A 16,441-nucleotide genomic window follows, 5' to 3' on the forward strand; every position below is an offset into this window, starting at 1 on the left:
CCTTTGGTCAGAAGGCAAATCGATCTTAAGACCTTTGATCACTCGTTTTCCTCCTAAACTTTGACTGACTGCGTCCAACTCTTCATTAATAACATCCGATCAAACCCTGCACAGAACACTGATGGCTTCTACTTATAAAAAGGCACAGTACCCCCCCCCTCCCCCCATTACCAGGCCAATTAATAATAACAAAAGCATTTTTTTTCACATTCCACACAATAAAACAAACTTTACAGATGATGCATAGCAAATCAAAACAAGTTAGTAAAACGAACAGTGGCAAAATGCGTTTGGTGACTATAACAATAAAATGAGCTTTGCTGTAAAAAAGAAAAACAAAAGAAGGAAACCCATTGACCCCCACCCCCACCCCACCCCACCAAGCCTGTTTTCTTCTCCATACAGTGTTGTCACAAAGAGAGCCATGCTCCATCATTTGCCCTCGTATTTTGGGTTGACGACAGTCGTTACGGCGCTTTTGTAGATTGGATTCTCGCCCTAAAAAACACAAATAAAGAGCAGCAAAAGTGAGTGAATGGGTCAACAAGAGTGACCAGTTTGATGTTAAAACGAGAGGAAAAAAAACAACAAGGCCTCGTTCGGCTCGAGGAGAAACTCGGGTCGGACGTGTTCGACAAGGTGAGTTCAGCTTTGACTTCTGAAATCTGTGTCCTGCACGGTCCCCAACAGCTGAGCTTTGTCCTGTGGACGGTTGTTTTTCAGAAACGTTCATGAGAACACGCAGGGATTTTTACAGAAAACAGCCTAAAAATTAAATTTATTTCTGTTTTTTGTCTTTGTCTTGTGTGTCCAGAGTTTTGTTTTGGACTATTATCAATATTAAACCACAGATGACAAAATTATTTTAAACGATACAAAAAAAAAAAAAAAAAAAAGCTATAAAATGGTTAAAACGATACAAAAAGCATAAGCAATTTTCTAATTTAGTGTTTGATAGATTGCTTTATCTCCAAGTTAAAGCCTGGTTTGAGTCGATGAGAAGGGACAGTCTCGTGTTTCAATGACGCGTGTGCGTGACGAAAATTAGGTACCGTATTTTTCGGCCTATAAGTCACAACTTTTTTGTATAATTTTTATGCCCTGCGACTTATAATAATAATAATAATAATAATAATAATAATAATAATAATAATAATAATAATAATGTCATCACAATGTCAGCACTGTATGTTTCCATACAATGGCGAAATTAGTCTCTGCATTTAACCCATCTACCACCAGGTGGTGCAGTGGGCAGCTATTGAAAGCGCCCGGGAGGCAGTTTGGGGATGAGGCGTGCTGCCCAGAGACGCCACGTGATGTGCTGTGACTGGGGATCGAAGCTGGGACTTTCGGGTCCCAAGCCGGCTGCCCTGCCTCTACACCATCTCGGCCCCCCAAAAAAAACGTTTTTATGGATTTTCCCCATATTTTTAAACCAATTTTTGGCTGAAATATGACGGTTTTCATTCATTCTGATGGAAAATATTGAACACTACCATTTTCAGCCGCTGGATTGCACACTAGTAGTATGGCATGCCGTTGCGTCATGTAACTAGTAAAAGTGGCTATTAATGACACAATTGGCTTGCCATAGCCTGACACCTTCATCCAGCTCGCTTGGAGCAACCATCAAATCAACTTCCTTTCGCTGCGGCGTCCCTGCAAAATGCAGCTGATTTGACCATTAAAGTGCATTTATTAAAGTAAAAGTTCAACGGAGACACATCTTTATTATAATGTCGAGCAAACAAATAATTGTTTAAGATGGTTATCTTGTTAAATTTAGAAGAAATGCACAGCGAGTCGCCCTCTGCGCATTCCTGTTTCTGCGTATCAACTTTTGATAATGCATCAGATTTGACCGTCAAAGTGCATTTATTAAGGAAAGGCACTGAGACACAACTTTGCTATGATTTTGAGCAAACTAATAATTGTTTTTAAGTGTTAATCTTGTTAAATTCATGTTAACTACTACTATCTAGCCACATGTTTCTCCCCCTTTTCCTACCTAAGATTATTATTCTGAAAAAGGCTAAGAGAGGCCGCGCTTACAGCAGCAGCTTCGTGCACTCCGTCCATCTTCCGGACGACTGCATGTACATGTTCTCGTTGTATCTCGGTGCAATGATAATAAAGCTTATTCTGATTCTTAAAATCCCCCCATGCACGCTCTGGCAGCCGCCATTTGGCAGCCAATCGATTTTTGGCACAACACCGGCCCACATTTCCAGGTTGTCAGCGGTGATACATAATAGATGCGACGTATTTATGGATTTTTCCACTTTATTAGACATATTTGAACTGATGTGACTTATAGGGCGGAGCGACGTGTATGGCGAAAAATACGGTAGTTTTCTACACTTACTGTTGACACCCCTTCTTGTGCACAGTCAGAGCTAGATCTCACAGGATTTTGTGGTGAGTGTTGTGTGATTGGTCAGAACCATGTGGGTGTGCTTGTTTATGCAAAGTGGCTGCAGTGAGCTGCTCTGAGAGCGACGTCTGCTGAAGAGCTGCTAGCCGAGAGCGTGAGAAAAGACAACCAGCATTACAACTGTTCCAGAAAAAATGAAAACTAAAGACAAATGAAACTAATAAAGATAATCAAATAACTCGTAATAAGGGATGGGACAATTTTGTGCTTACAGGAGATTGCAAGGAGAACCGGCGGCGGTGGCTCTCAAATGCTGCGCTGACAGAGATGTAGTGCTCCTCGCTGGGGAGCGTAGGGGCAAGTTATCGCACCGTCTGATGGAAACAGTGGCCGTGTATAGATGGGCTGAGTGGTTAGAGCTGTCGTCCTCCAATGCAAGAGATGGGGGTTCGATTCCACCAGCAGTCACATGCCGACGTGTCCCTGGGCAAGACACTGAAGCCCTCACTGCCTCCGATGTGTGTCCCATCGGTGTATGAATGTGATTAAAGCACGGATTAATCTCTACAGATTCAGATTAGCTTTGTAGAGATCTAGTAGAGTGCTGTATGAATGGGTAAATGAGGGCACAGATTGTGTTTTAAAGTGCTTTGAGTATCTTGATAAGATAGAAAAGCATTATATACGTAAGTGCAGTTCATTACAAAAAAAGCGCTTCTCTTCAGTTAACAACAGAAACACCAGATCTCCTTCCTCCAACTCCATCATCAACTGAAACATCCACTTAGAAAACTTCAAACAGTTAATCAGTAGAAGATGTACATTTAATGATTACACTGATGGTTTCATTAAAAATCTGTCCGGTGTTTCACGGGATATTTCACTAACATGACAAACAAACACGCCTTTTCACCTTCAGCCGTGGGAGACGCTTTGGCATCGTAACACAAAAACACAGGGTTGTTGGAGAACAAAACCCCAAAACGAACTGAAGCCTGTGTTTAGAAACGCTGACATGTTGTCTCCACATCATTCTGTCTGACTTTAATCCAATATGCCTCGCGGAAACGTAGCCCCTTGCTAATGTGGATGATGAAAAGGAAAGATCTAAATTTAAGTTAAAAAGCACTGGAAAGTATAGACAACATCTGGAAGGAAAACGTTGACCAAAGAGCTAAAATAAAAACAACCAAAAAGTATTTTTGTTCCGCTAACTGAATGGGCGTATTGTTTTATATTACCTTTATGTTTCCGTCTGTCTTTGCTTTTATTTGTCTTATTTAAACAAGTGTAAACTAGGAAGTATGTTCATGTAATCAATAAAACCTTACCTAGCAGCACTGCCCGTACTGCAACACATTTATTAGGAGAGATGCAGAAGTTTCTGGTTTTGGTAAATAACTGTAATTTGAGACAAAGGTCGGCCCTGGGTTCATAAACTGCCTGCCACCCAGCAGAGGAGCTTTCATGCAGCTCGCTGCCTTTTATGGTTGTGCAGTTGTAGCACGAGGACAGCGAGCGGCAGCACCAACAAAAGCTGAACAAAAGGCCACTCCCTCGTTAAAACGGAGCACAGAAGCTGCACGAGGGCCAGAGCTTCATTATGCTCAAACATGGTTCTTCTTAACTAGGATTAACTTGTTTATCCACAGCATTTTTCTACAAATACACTCAAAAAACTACGATTTGAGAGCAGAAAACATCAAATCACTGCAATTTGATACATCAATGCTAATAAAAGATTAATATTCCTAGGCCTGTCGCGAAAAACAATAAATCAGTTCATCGCACGATAAATAAAAATGATCAACATCATCGGCTTCATCATTTCTTCTTCTCTCTCTCTTTCTACTGAAGACACTGGACGACAAAAGACTCAACTCCGGTGCTCTTCACTGACCCCTCCCTTTCTCTTTGCTCTTTAAAATCTGTTTTAACCATCCAAAATCGCATTTTGGGATCATTAAAAGCAGCTGAGCTGAGAAGTTAAGCTAACAGGCCGACCTCAGGAAAAACCTCCGTCTTGTCGAAGCTCCAAAATTCACGGTTGAAACTCGTGTCTTCGTGTAAAAAGTTGTTTTTCTCTGCAAAAAGAAGCTGAGAACTTGTTTACTGATTTTTTTTATTAAAAGCTTTGTGTGACAAATGCTATGCTAAAGAGCTCAAACCACACTGAGTGTCCACCATTTTGAGAACCAAAGAGAGACAGCCCATTTCACGTCAAGGGGCCTCCTTCCCATTTTTCTTAAAGAGACACGCTGCTCGCTCCCTCACTATCTATCCTTCAGTTCAAACAGTCATACTGCCATCAGGTGGTTGAAAAAAATGTACTACACTCAAAATAAAATTAATAACATTTCCTTTTAATTTTGACGATAATTACTAATTATTGTCAAATTTAAAATAATAATATCGTTTATCGCAATAATCTCAGACAATTAATCGCACGGCAAAATTTGGTATTGTGACAGGCCTAAATATTCCTTTAAGAAATGCTTCTATATCAGTGGACAAACTAAAACAAATCCAGCAAGAATCCATTTTTTACATCCAGATGATCCTGTTCAGGGTCACCGGACAGGATCATCTCCAGTGGGGTACTGGGTGGGAGGTGGGGTACACCTCGGAGAAAACCCCAGTCCATCACTTAGAAACAATCATCACGCTCACACCTAGGGCCAGTTGAGAGCTGCAGATGAACCAAACGCTCACGTTTCTAGACTGTGAGAAGATACCGGAGTGCACGGTAAAAATAAACCCAAACTCCAGGAAGAAGGGTCCGGGTTGGGAGTCGAACCCGTTTCTGCTGCGAGGAAATGGTTCTATCAAACCGTGACATCAGGAAAGAACACATGCTGCTCGCTGCTTTTATTTTCCAGAGTTTTAGACCAAGATCATTATATATTGAAGTTGTAGCTATTTTAGTCACGCACTGAAAACAGCATCACGTGCATTTCTTAAACACGACTCTCTTGTAAAAGAGTCCGCGAGGCTCAATGAGACTAACCTGTAGAAATAAAGGTTGAATGAACGTGCGCTCTCGTGATGAGTGATCTGTTGGCGCTCAGAGGATGAGTTGAGGGCAACAATCAGCTACTACCACAACAAATTTTTGCCAATTATCTGGAAAATTGGTTTAGCTATTTGTGTTTTATAAGACTTTAGCGACTGCTGGATTTGGTTACAAAACATTTTTTTGTTGATTTATTTTAAGCCGTTCAGTTTTTTGGGGGTTGTTTGACAAGTCGTATTTTACCCACGTGAGTGACTGACTCACCGTGTCCCAGATAGCATTCATCTTCTCCTTCTCGAACTTGGCGAACTCTCTGCGGTCGTGGATGATCATGAGCAGCTTCCAGATGAGCAGCAGGGCGAGGCCGATCATCACAATGCCTGCCACGACTCCGACCACGATGGGGATGATGTTAGGTCCGGCCGGGCACTCTGAGGCACAGAAAACATGGCTGAACAACCAAATCAAACATGATTTGACTGACCAGGGAGGAAAAATGAACCCTACCTAGCTTATTCAACACATGGACCTCCTTGACGTCATCCCTGATGGAATAGGTGAAGTAGAACCAGCAGTCGTTTTCGTCCCTTTCTTTGCAAATGGCTCGAGGAGGGTCATCGGTGGGCTGCGGCAGGCTCTCCCTCTCAGACACTTTGATCAGATTGAAGTTCTTGCACTCCTGTTTGCACGACTCCTTCTTCTCACCGGTGTTGAAGGCCAGACACTGAACACAGTCCCTGAGAAGACACAGACATGACGAGGCGTCACTCCGAGCTGCATCGAGGTCAGTCGTCCAGAGAAGCAGACCAAGTCAAATGATTAAAAATGAACCACTCTTGTTCAACAGAAAAGTCTTGGAGCCTCAAAGCAACCCCAGAATTGAGCATTCTTCGAAGGAATGCATGTCGCCCGCCACCTTTCATGACTGAGTTTTAAACTAAGATAATCTTTTGTTGAAAAATGTCACACGGTCGCATGTGATGCTTCGATGTTTCTCATGAACGCTCAGCGTACACGTTGTGAATAAGTCTCAGCTACAACCACAACACATTTTAGCTCAATATCTGCAAAATTGGTTGATTTTAAAGTTTGCTAAAATTGTTTTGCTGTGGCGGCCATCTTGAACTTGGTTCAACTTGAAAAGTTAAATCAGTTTTAGACAACGCTATAATTATTTTCTGAAAATTTCATTCAGCGATTCATGAGCTATTTTGCTAACAGCACAGACAAATGGACACAAAGGCACAGGCGAAAACTTTATTGGTCTTTTGGCTGAGGGCGGAGCTTAAATCTGAGTACCGCTGGATAACTGTTTTCAGAAAACAGGCTGAAAAATTAAATCTTAACAGAAAAAATGACTCATCTTAATTTTTTGTAAATTATTTACACAAATTTGCATTTTCCTTATGTTTTCTAGCTTTTAAGAAACATTTTTCCCAATATAGTCCTTTAAACCAGCCATGTAGCCTCTAAACTTCCTGTTATGCAACATTTGTGGCTGATAGAGACGCAGAAACCGAACACGTCAACGTTCAGACTCACTTGTGCTCTGCGCAGACACCTGGGCAGGTAGGACACACCTCGCAGGTCGGACCCTGAAACTTCGTGTCGGTGCACTTGCAGATCCCGCACTCGCAGTTCCCACGGCCGTTACAGATCTGCCCGTTCTTGGCGATGCAGGTGGAGTTATCCATGGAGCAGTCGCAGGCGCTGCCCGTGTAGTTGTTGTCACAGACGCACACCCTACACTCGCAGCGCCCATGTCCTGGTAACCCGCATGGAGTATTACAATTATTAAAGAGTTAACAACAAATTAAATATATATATTTTTAATCTTTTATTACTCCTTGCCTCCACAGAGCTTGTTGCTGGAGCGGTCACAGTTGAAGTTGTCACACTCGCAGAACTGGCCACTGTAAACCTCTGCAGGGTTCTCACGCTTCTTGCAGATGCAGGTACCGCAGACGCACTCCCCGTTGTTGCTGCAGATGTCCGTGCCGTTGTCTTTTCGACAGTTTGCGTCCATGTCGTCCGTTCGGACATCGTCCTTGCTGCATTCGCAGAATTGCCCGATGCGTCCATCGTTACACCTACAACAGAAAATGTTTGTTACTTCCTGAAAAACACTTGTAGGGACAAAGAAGAACAAGGAATTCAGTGTCCCTTGCCCGACGTGGGTTACGGGGGCTCCACCCTGGAGCCAAGCCATGGGGAGGGGCTCTTCAGCAAGCACCTGGTGACCGGGTCTCTACCCCTCAGCTCGAATGAACAACATGGGTTTGCCTTCCTGTGGGCCCACCACCTGCAGGAGGGGTTATACGGGTCAGGTGCATGACTCCATGGGCAGTGGTCAAAAGCAGTGCTCTGACCCTGGTTTACCAAAGTGGCTCTTGGGACATGGAATGCAGCCTCTCTGGTGGGGAAGGAGCCTGAGCTTGTGTGTGAGGTTAAGCAGTACTGACTAGATACAGTTGGACTCACCTCGACGCTCAGCATGGGCTCTGGAACTGATCTCCTTGAGAGGAACTGGACCTTATTCCACTCTGGAGTTGCCCGTGGTGAGAGGTACCAAGCTGGTGTGGCTCTACTACCCCACCGACTTGGTGCCTTTGTGTTGGAGTTTTCCCCGGTAGATGAGAGTAGCTTCCCTGCACCTTCGGGTGGGGGGACGGGCCTCGGGTTAGAGAGGCTGTCAAGCTTAAGAAGGAGTCCCATCGGTCCTTGTTGGCCAGTGGGACTCTGGAGGTAGCTGAGGAGTACCGAAGGGCCAAGCGGTCCACAGACTCGGCTGTTGCTGAGGCAAAAGCTCGCATGTGGGAGGAGTTCGGTGAGACCTTGGATAGAGACTCTTGGTCGGCTCCGAGGAGATTCTGGCAAACCATCAGACGGCTGAGGAGGGGAAACCAGCACTTTACTAACAATGTGTTCAATGAAGGTGGGGTGCTGTTGACCTCAACCAGTGATGTCGTCAGGAGGTGGAAGGAATACTTCTCGGGTCTTCTCAATCCCACCAGCATGTCTTCCATGGTGGAAGCTGAGTTGGGGGACTTCAGAGTTGGTCTGTCTGTCCATAACTGTGGCTGAGGTCTTAGAGGGAGTTAAAAAGCTACACGGCAGCAGGGCTTCAGGGGTGGATGAGATTTACCCCGACTTCCTCAAGGCTCTGGATGTTGTGGGGCTGTCTTAGTTGACACGTCTTTGCAACGCCGCGTGGACATCGGGTGCAGTGCCACTGGACTGGCAGACTGGGGTGGTGGTTCCCCTCTTCAAAAAGGGGGACAGGAGGGTGTGCTCCAATTACAGGGGCATCACTCTCCTTAGCCCCCCCGGTAAGGTCTGTTCAGGGGTACCGGAGAAGCGAGTCCGATCGTTGGTCGAACCTCAGATCCAGGAGGAACAATGCTGGTTCCGTCCTGCCTGTGGGAGACTGGACCAGCTCTTTACCCTCACTAGGGTCCTCGAGGGGTCATGGGAGTTTGCCCATCCAGTCTACATGTGTTTTGTAGACTTGGGGAAGGCTTTCGACTCTGTTCCTTGAAGTGGGGGAGGAGGTGCTCCACGAGTATGGGATTGGGGGCCTGTTGCTACGAGCTGTTTAGGTGTCTGGCTGGATGGATACTTCCTGAAAAGGTTGTAGATTTTTTTAAAGTATAATTTCAAAACGTTAGAGCTTACTTGCAGGCCCCACACTCCAACGTCCCGCTGCCTCCGTCGCATGCAGGGCTGTTGGGTACTCCTGCCGCAGCACACTGACAGTCGCAGATGAAATTCAGAACCACCTCCACCTCCTCGGTGAAGCCCAGAAGTTTTATTGTAATGGTCTCAGGTTTTCCATGAGAGGGACACTTCAGGGACTGGACTGAAATCTCAAAATGGACCTGGAGACCGAAGGAAGGACAAACCACAGGGTGAGAAAATAATTTTAAAAATGTCTTCGATTTCCGAGCCTTCATCCACATGAAACGCTAATTAGATCCGATTAAAACAAGTCGGGAGAAGTATTTTTAAATTACAGAAGAGTGAATCTGAATGACTTTACAGAAGAAGCTGAAAAGTGAACACGTTAAAATTAGCAAAAGGCTACATAAAAAATGTAGTCAAACGATAGCTCAAAGAAACAAAGTGATAGAGCTAAAATTAGCATAATGGTAACTAGTTGCTAAAAGCAGCAAAAGGCTAGCTAGAAGCGAAACGTAAAAAAAAAAAGAATCCAAAAAAGTAAAAGAAAAAAAAAACTTGACTTCCATTTTGAAAGAAGCTAAACACTCAAAGGAAACGTGGCATTGAGAGTCTAAAATCAGCAAAAAGCTGCCTATTAGCTAAAAGTAAAACACTGGTTAAATGTACCAAAGAATAACAAAAACCTAAAGTATCAAAACAGTAACTGGTTGCTAAAAGTAGAAAAAGGCTAGCTAGAAACTAAACATAAAATGTTAGCTCAAAGTCAAACAAAGGATGGATGGAAGCCAAAATAGCAAAAGGCTAGCTAGAAGCACAATGCAAAATGCTAGCTCAAAGGATAAGAAACAGCTAAATGCAGAAAAACGTTTGTTATAAACTGAAAAAGCAAAAAATGTTAAAGAGAAGCTTAAAAAAAAGGAAAAGTCCAGGTAAAAGATAAAAAATAAACTAGTTAAAATTAACAAAGGCAGCAAAAAGCTAAAGCAGGAAAAGGTTAAATTAATTAAATGCTTTCTAAAAGCCTAAAGTAGCACATGAAAGCTTATTAAAGTATAAAAGTTACAAAAGCCAAAAGTCACATCACTTCATCTCCTGAAAGAGTTGAACGTTTCGATACACAAATGGCTAAAACAGCTGAAAGTTTCCAGAAGTAGAAAAATAAAATAAATAAAACAGTAAATAGTCAGAATCCTGATTCAGCGTTCAGACTATTAATTTAGCAGGCTTTCCATTATATTAGAAGTTAATCACAGTTTAAAACCTTCATGTTTCAGAACCGGAGGGTTCTCAGTCAATAAAAAAATTCAACAGGATTCAACACCTTGGACAAAACGTCCCCACGTTCCTAAAACCAGCAAAACAAATCCGCCCTACCTCGTCTCCGATGGAGATGTTGGAGCACTTCCTGCCGTTCTCGCTCGTTCCCACCACGTTGTTCTTACAGATGGACTTGTAGGAGAGAGACACGCCTTCTGGCAGCTTGCTGTTCTCCAGGATGACCTCAGACGACAACGACTAGAGAAAATAAAACACAGATTGATGCTCAAACTGTTCCTTCACTGTTGGAGCTCTCGGTGTGTTTAAAAGAGGCAAAATGCTGGAGACGCGTCCCTCGTTTTCTAAACTTCATCTGAACGAGTTGCTGTGAGAGCCGGTCAGTGCTGTGTGTCTTCTTACGTTGTAGGCGTCGATGATGAGTTTGATCACGTTGCTGGAGTTGGAGGACAAAGTGCCGACAGCTGACTTGGGAATAAGATTTTTCAACTCCTATAAAATAATAATAAAAAAAAAAAAAAGTGTAACATGAAAAATGCAGCTGACATAACTGATCTTTATGTTTTTAGCTTTGATTTAGACCGTGTGGCCAGTATGACAGGTTAACCTGGTAAACAGGCTGGAACTCCTCGGTTACAGCGAAGATCGTCTGGATGTTGTGGTCACTCAGTTTCTGAACCAGATGAGCAATGGATGGGTAATCCTGTAAACACACAAAAACCCCAACTCAACAACTCAGCGTAAAAAGCCTGGGGGGGGGGGGGGGGGGGACATTTTAAATCTGACCACTAAACTTAAGTAATTCTTAAAAGGGACAGCACAGATCGTTTTAGGTTGGGTCATCTGCTTTGACACAGCTGATTTGAATGAATGAGTGAAACTCAAAGATCTGCTGACGAGCAGGGAAACGGCTAAAACAGGCATGGTGGCCCTCAAAGACCAGGATAGGACCCCCCTAAACAAGACTGGTCCAAATGAGGACAAAGTGGATCGCTACCACCTCATGTTCGTGCTGCTCTTCAGCATATTGTTTTTATGCTGTTAGTGCTTAGTGCCTATTTAGTTGATGTTTTTCTTAGTTCATATCTTAGATCTTATTACCGTTTTTCTTATACATTTTATTGTTGGATGTAACTGGGACCCTGTGTACATAATTTCGTTCCACCACATGTACCACATGAGGTGTGAATGACAATAAAGAATATCTGAATCTTAAAAAGATCAATTAAATACCCGTAACTAATTATTTAATTAAATTTGAACAAAACTACAAAAAGTAAAAAGCTAGAAGTAGCAAAACAGCTGGAATGAGCAAATAGTTAAATGTAGCAAAGGGCTAGCTAAAAGCAGTAAAACGATTTAAAAAAAAGCTAAAAGGAAAATAGTTAAAAAGTAGCGAAAATAGCACAAAGTAAAACAAAAGGTTAGCTAGAAGCTAAATGTAACACACTAGCTCAAAGAAACACAAAGGTGCAGAAATAGCAAGTAGGAAAAGGCTAGCTAAAAGCAGCAAAAGGCTAGCTAAAAGCAGCAAAATGCTAGCTAAAAACTAAATTTACTGTAGTGAAAAGCAGTAAAACTTTATCTACAAAGTAAAAGGGGCAAAACAATGAGAAGATAAATTAGCAAAAAGCTAGTTTGAATTAGCCAAAGGCTAATTGAAAACTAAATGTAGCAAAATGCTAGTTGAAGTAGCAAAATGGTAGCTAGAAACTAATAGGAGCAAAATTTTAACAAGAAGCTAAAATCAGCAAAAAGTCACCTAAAAGCTAAAAGTATAACTAGTTAAAAAGCTTAAGTAGGGCTAACTAAGGGCTAACTAAAAGCAACAAAATAGTAGGTCAAGCTAAAAGAAGCAAAACAGTAAATAGTTGCTAAAAGTAGCACAAAGCTAGCTTAAAGCAGAACAATAGCTAGAAACTGAAAGGGGCACATGGTGTCAAGAAGGACAAGGTGGATCTCTAAAGTCCTACGACCACTCCAAATCTCAAAGTTTGCCAGCGGTTCATGTAAACAATGTTTTGTAAACTTTTACAAAAAGTATAAATTTTACACTATTGTTAATATTTCTGTTGGAAATGACTGAAAGTGATAGATAGCTGCTGCTGCTGTTCGTCTTTACCCATTAAATTACATGTGGAAAAAAAAAACTTGTGAAACCGACATTAAATTAGGCCTCGACGTATTCAGGTCAAATAAATAAAGTCACTCACATAGTAGTGGCTCATCGTGTACATGTTGTTCTCCAGGTGACACTTCCCATCGTTGGGCAGGACAATGCCTCCCAGTTTGCCGTCTCCAGCGAAGTGAAAACCAGCGTCGGTGGAAAACACGAGCAGACGGGTCACGTTCCTCCATCCGATTTGCTCCTGGGGTCAAAAAGAGGGTCCTCTTGTTGAGATAGAACTCATGTGGAGAATTTCTTCATGACAAAACGGTTGAATGGAGGAACAGTGCTCACCTCACACACCGCCACCTGCATGATGGCGTCAAACCCCCCCTCTGGAGAGTCCAGGTTTCCTGAGATCTGCTGCTGACTGACCAGCCGGTTGAAGTCGTCTCCTTTGTTTGTCAGTTTCAGGACGTTCTTGTAGCTGAAGGGGCTGGTGCAGTTCTCGTTGCCCGAGCAGGGGTTCAGCAGCTTGGCCGGGGTGGTGCTGATGTACGGCATGACCGTCTTCTCGACGAAGGAGCCGAAACCTGAAAAACAGGAGAACTTTGTCGTTGCCGCTGCAGGTTCTACGCCGCCTTCGCTGAAAGTCGAGTGTTCCCCTCACCAATCTTGAAGTCTGAGGTGATTTCCTGCATTTCTCTCATGAGATCAGTACCGAGGTTCTTAACGTTTTCCAAATCGTCTTTCATGGAGAAGGAAAGGTCCATGAGGTAGTACAGATCTATGGGGTAGTCCTCAGCACGCTTGAACTTCAGCTTAAAGGTCTGCGGCTCACCTGAAAGACCAAAAGGACTTTTCTTAGAAGCATGATTTGTTGAGTTGCTTTCCAGAACAGAAGCCAGATCTGTTGGGCTGGGGTCACGGTATTTTTTGTTACCAGATCTGAGATGCAGGGTGAGTTTCTGAGGCTGGATCTGGGTGATCTGCTCAGGCGTCAGCTTCTCGTTCCCTCGAACGGTGACTGGTGTGTCTTTATTAACGACAACCCGTCCACGTGGGTTCTCGATTTTTTTCTCGTCACATTTTCTTTCCTTCAGACGCTTCAGATCGTCACAGCGAGCCGACTTGGGCTCACCCACAGACAGGAACTTCTGTAACGAAAAAAAGGCTGTTAAAGAAATATTGTATCTAATAATCAGAGATTTTTAAAAATTATTTCAAAAAGGTTAATCTCTTTATTCGTTTGTTGGGAGTCAGCTGGCTGATCCAAAACTCAAAAATCCGACCTTTTATAGTCCACGAACGCACCATAGCTAAGTGCTAATTAGCACGAGCAACAGCAGGTCTTCCATTTTGAAGTAGTGACCAAGTGAACAAGAGTTAAACTTACATTACGAGCTGAAGCTATGGCTATATTCAGCTACTAGAGCCGAAGTTTTATTTTTAAATCACCAGCTGACACCTAAACAGGCGACATATTTAAGTCCAGGTTTCAGTGTAGTACAGATATTTCAAGCAGGCTGACAAATATAAATTATGATTACTGAGCAGTAAAGCACAGTCTGCGGTCACCAGGAAGTGGAGAATTTAACCAAACATTTGACCCCCGGGTCTTGAGATTGACACATATGGTCTAAACAATCTTGGAAAGGGGTTTATGATCTGCCAACGCCTCAAACTCTTCCCACACTGAAACAGTTACTTTTCTTGTGGTCAAAGGGACTAAATAAAAATAGAAAGAAGAAAACACAGCCTTGACCGTGTCTTAACCTTTAATATATTTGGAAAAGTTTCCCCACAAAAGCTAAATTTAACCAGCACATTCATTTATAAACATCTGGGAAGTTCCTGAAAAGGAGCAGGTAGGCTCAGCCGAGAACGGTTCAAACGATTCCCATTCGCTGCCTCCTGGGTCCAAAAGCCTAAATCTGTATTTAGACCAAGAACAATATTGAGCTGTGCTATTTTTCTTCTTAAACTGACTCATCTCTTAAAGTGCAAAGAATCTGCGATGAGGCCTGGAGCCACTGAAATCATTTTACAACAGCCTTTGAAGAGAAGCTGATTCGTTGTCGACTCTTAATGAGCGGCGAGGAGAAACAAAAACTGGAGAGAGGGGGTTTAGTTGGAATCTGCTGCAGATTGGATCCACCTGAATCTAATGAGGCACAGCAGAGAAAAGAGATTAAGACAATGAAGTTAGTCATAACAAAAAAGATGTGACCCAACACGATTAACGTCTTCTTTTCTCAAGTCACGCTTAAAATATGAGAGAAAAATAATAAAAAAAGTAGAGTTGGCAGAGATTTTCCCTTCGTTCGAGGGAAAGGGATGCTGAAAAAGACTTAAGTATTTAATTTTGGGACGTTTCTTTCAATAAAGACTCTTGGTACTGCACTTATTTGACCATATCTGGAAAAAAAAAAGAGCAGCCAAAAAAGGAAATGGAATCAAAACAACTTTGAGCTGAGATTTCAGAAGCTCCGAGGAAAATATCACGTCGGCATCTGGCAGGATCCAACAGGCCAGCAGCCCGAGACTATCAAAATAAAATACTTGCTGCGTACTGACTTGCAGGATTCGGTCGACCAGTGAGTGATGGAAAAAATAAATAAAACATGTTAGTGCGATGCTGCAAGTACAAAACTGCAATTTATTTTGCAAGATTTTCTGGTTTCCAGGAAAATGTGGTTTGATTTATTCACTTCTGGTAAAAAAGTTAAATTTGTTTAAAGTTTTATTCCCTTTCTTCCTCCCACAAGCAAATAATCTGTACAAAAGACAAATTTAAATTTTAACCCCTTGGGTTTTAAAATGTGTACTTTTTTTTTTACACAAAACAGTAAAAATGTGCTAAAAGCTACATCTTGAGTGATGGAAACCTAAACCATCGAGCCCACTCAGTGAGCGGTTGATGCGCGGGGCTCGTTCGGAACAAAATGACTTTAAGTCGGTTTTACTGAGTGAACCCACCTCGTCGGAGCACCACCCGCACGTCTCCGAGACCTGGATGCACTCCCCGCACGACTGCGCGTTGGCCTTGGTGCAAGCGCTCACATCTGAAAGAGACGAGTCCCCGTGAGCCAACAGCAGAGTTTCCATTCTCTCACCAACTCAAAGCAGCCACAGCCTGAGGAACTGAACCACTTCCCAGCTCAGAGAAGCGAGTCATGCTGGGAAACGCTCCAGGCGGCTGACCAACCGATGACTTCACTCCGCGAGGCGAAAACTCCCACCGTGAGCCAAGACGGTGGACGAGGAGGGAAAACTGATTTATGAAGTTTAACACTAAAAATAGAAATCAGAACAAACCTCTGGTGGTTGTGTTTGTTTCTTACCTTGCTGGGCCCAGCTGCCACCGAGGACCGCAGATAAAACCGCTATAAAAACAAACTGCAGATTCATCTGTGGAGAAACAAAAAGGTTCAGTTAGCTCATCGAACATTTCTCTGAGAGAAGACAGCTTCAGATAAAAGCAGCACATTTTCAGTGCAGTCTCTCCATTTCTGTCTTCCTATGCTACATTTAGCCATAAGCTACTTCAGCTACTCTTGCTACTCTTAACTTGCTACTTAAAGCTAGCACTGCACCCCATTAAGCTACTATTTTTAAATTTAGCTAGCGTTTTGGTACTTGTACTTAAGAGTCTTTTGCCAATTTTAGCTAGCGTCTTGCTACTTTTAGTCAGCATTGTGCACTGTTTAGATATATAAAGCTTTTAGATTTACCTAGCATCTATGTTAAGCTTGGCTGCTACTACTTTAAGCTTGTAGCCATCAGTTTGTTCTTTTTAGCCATTGATGTGCTTCTAGATTAAGCTTTAATCTTGCTTCCTTTCGTAAGGGTTCTGTTAGCTTTCAGCTTCTGTTCCACTTGTTTTAGCTTCTATTCTGACCGTTTTAGCTTCTATTCTGACCGTTTCAGCTTCTACTCTACATGTTTCAGCTGTTATTCTGCATGTTTCATCTTCAGTTCTGCATGT

The 16,441-nt window shown here is 42.8% G+C and overlaps 1 protein-coding gene across 1 annotated transcript in view; it reads right to left on the reverse strand.

Annotated features, from left to right (window-relative positions):
• Nucleotides 1–389: 389 nt before the first annotated feature.
• The window catches only part of LOC119415250 (integrin beta-1), a 27,079-nt gene continuing 11,027 nt past the window's right edge, over nt 390–16,441 (reverse strand). Inside the window, exons 2-16 of the mRNA XM_037682418.1 lie at nt 15,798–15,864; nt 15,433–15,518; nt 13,397–13,610; nt 13,124–13,294; nt 12,808–13,046; nt 12,560–12,715; nt 10,954–11,049; nt 10,749–10,838; nt 10,446–10,586; nt 9,066–9,268; nt 7,242–7,480; nt 6,933–7,155; nt 5,898–6,127; nt 5,655–5,821; nt 390–498 (exon numbers count right to left, since the gene is read on the reverse strand). Of these exons, the coding sequence (XP_037538346.1) occupies nt 433–498; nt 5,655–5,821; nt 5,898–6,127; nt 6,933–7,155; nt 7,242–7,480; nt 9,066–9,268; nt 10,446–10,586; nt 10,749–10,838; nt 10,954–11,049; nt 12,560–12,715; nt 12,808–13,046; nt 13,124–13,294; nt 13,397–13,610; nt 15,433–15,518; nt 15,798–15,864 (2,388 nt within the window). The 3' untranslated portion in view covers nt 390–432. The remainder of the gene's footprint in view (nt 499–5,654; nt 5,822–5,897; nt 6,128–6,932; nt 7,156–7,241; nt 7,481–9,065; nt 9,269–10,445; nt 10,587–10,748; nt 10,839–10,953; nt 11,050–12,559; nt 12,716–12,807; nt 13,047–13,123; nt 13,295–13,396; nt 13,611–15,432; nt 15,519–15,797; nt 15,865–16,441) is intronic.

Source organism: Nematolebias whitei, chromosome 9 (assembly GCF_014905685.2).
Source record: "Nematolebias whitei isolate Nwh7 chromosome 9, NemWhi1, whole genome shotgun sequence".
Taxonomy (NCBI): domain Eukaryota; kingdom Metazoa; phylum Chordata; class Actinopteri; order Cyprinodontiformes; family Rivulidae; genus Nematolebias; species Nematolebias whitei.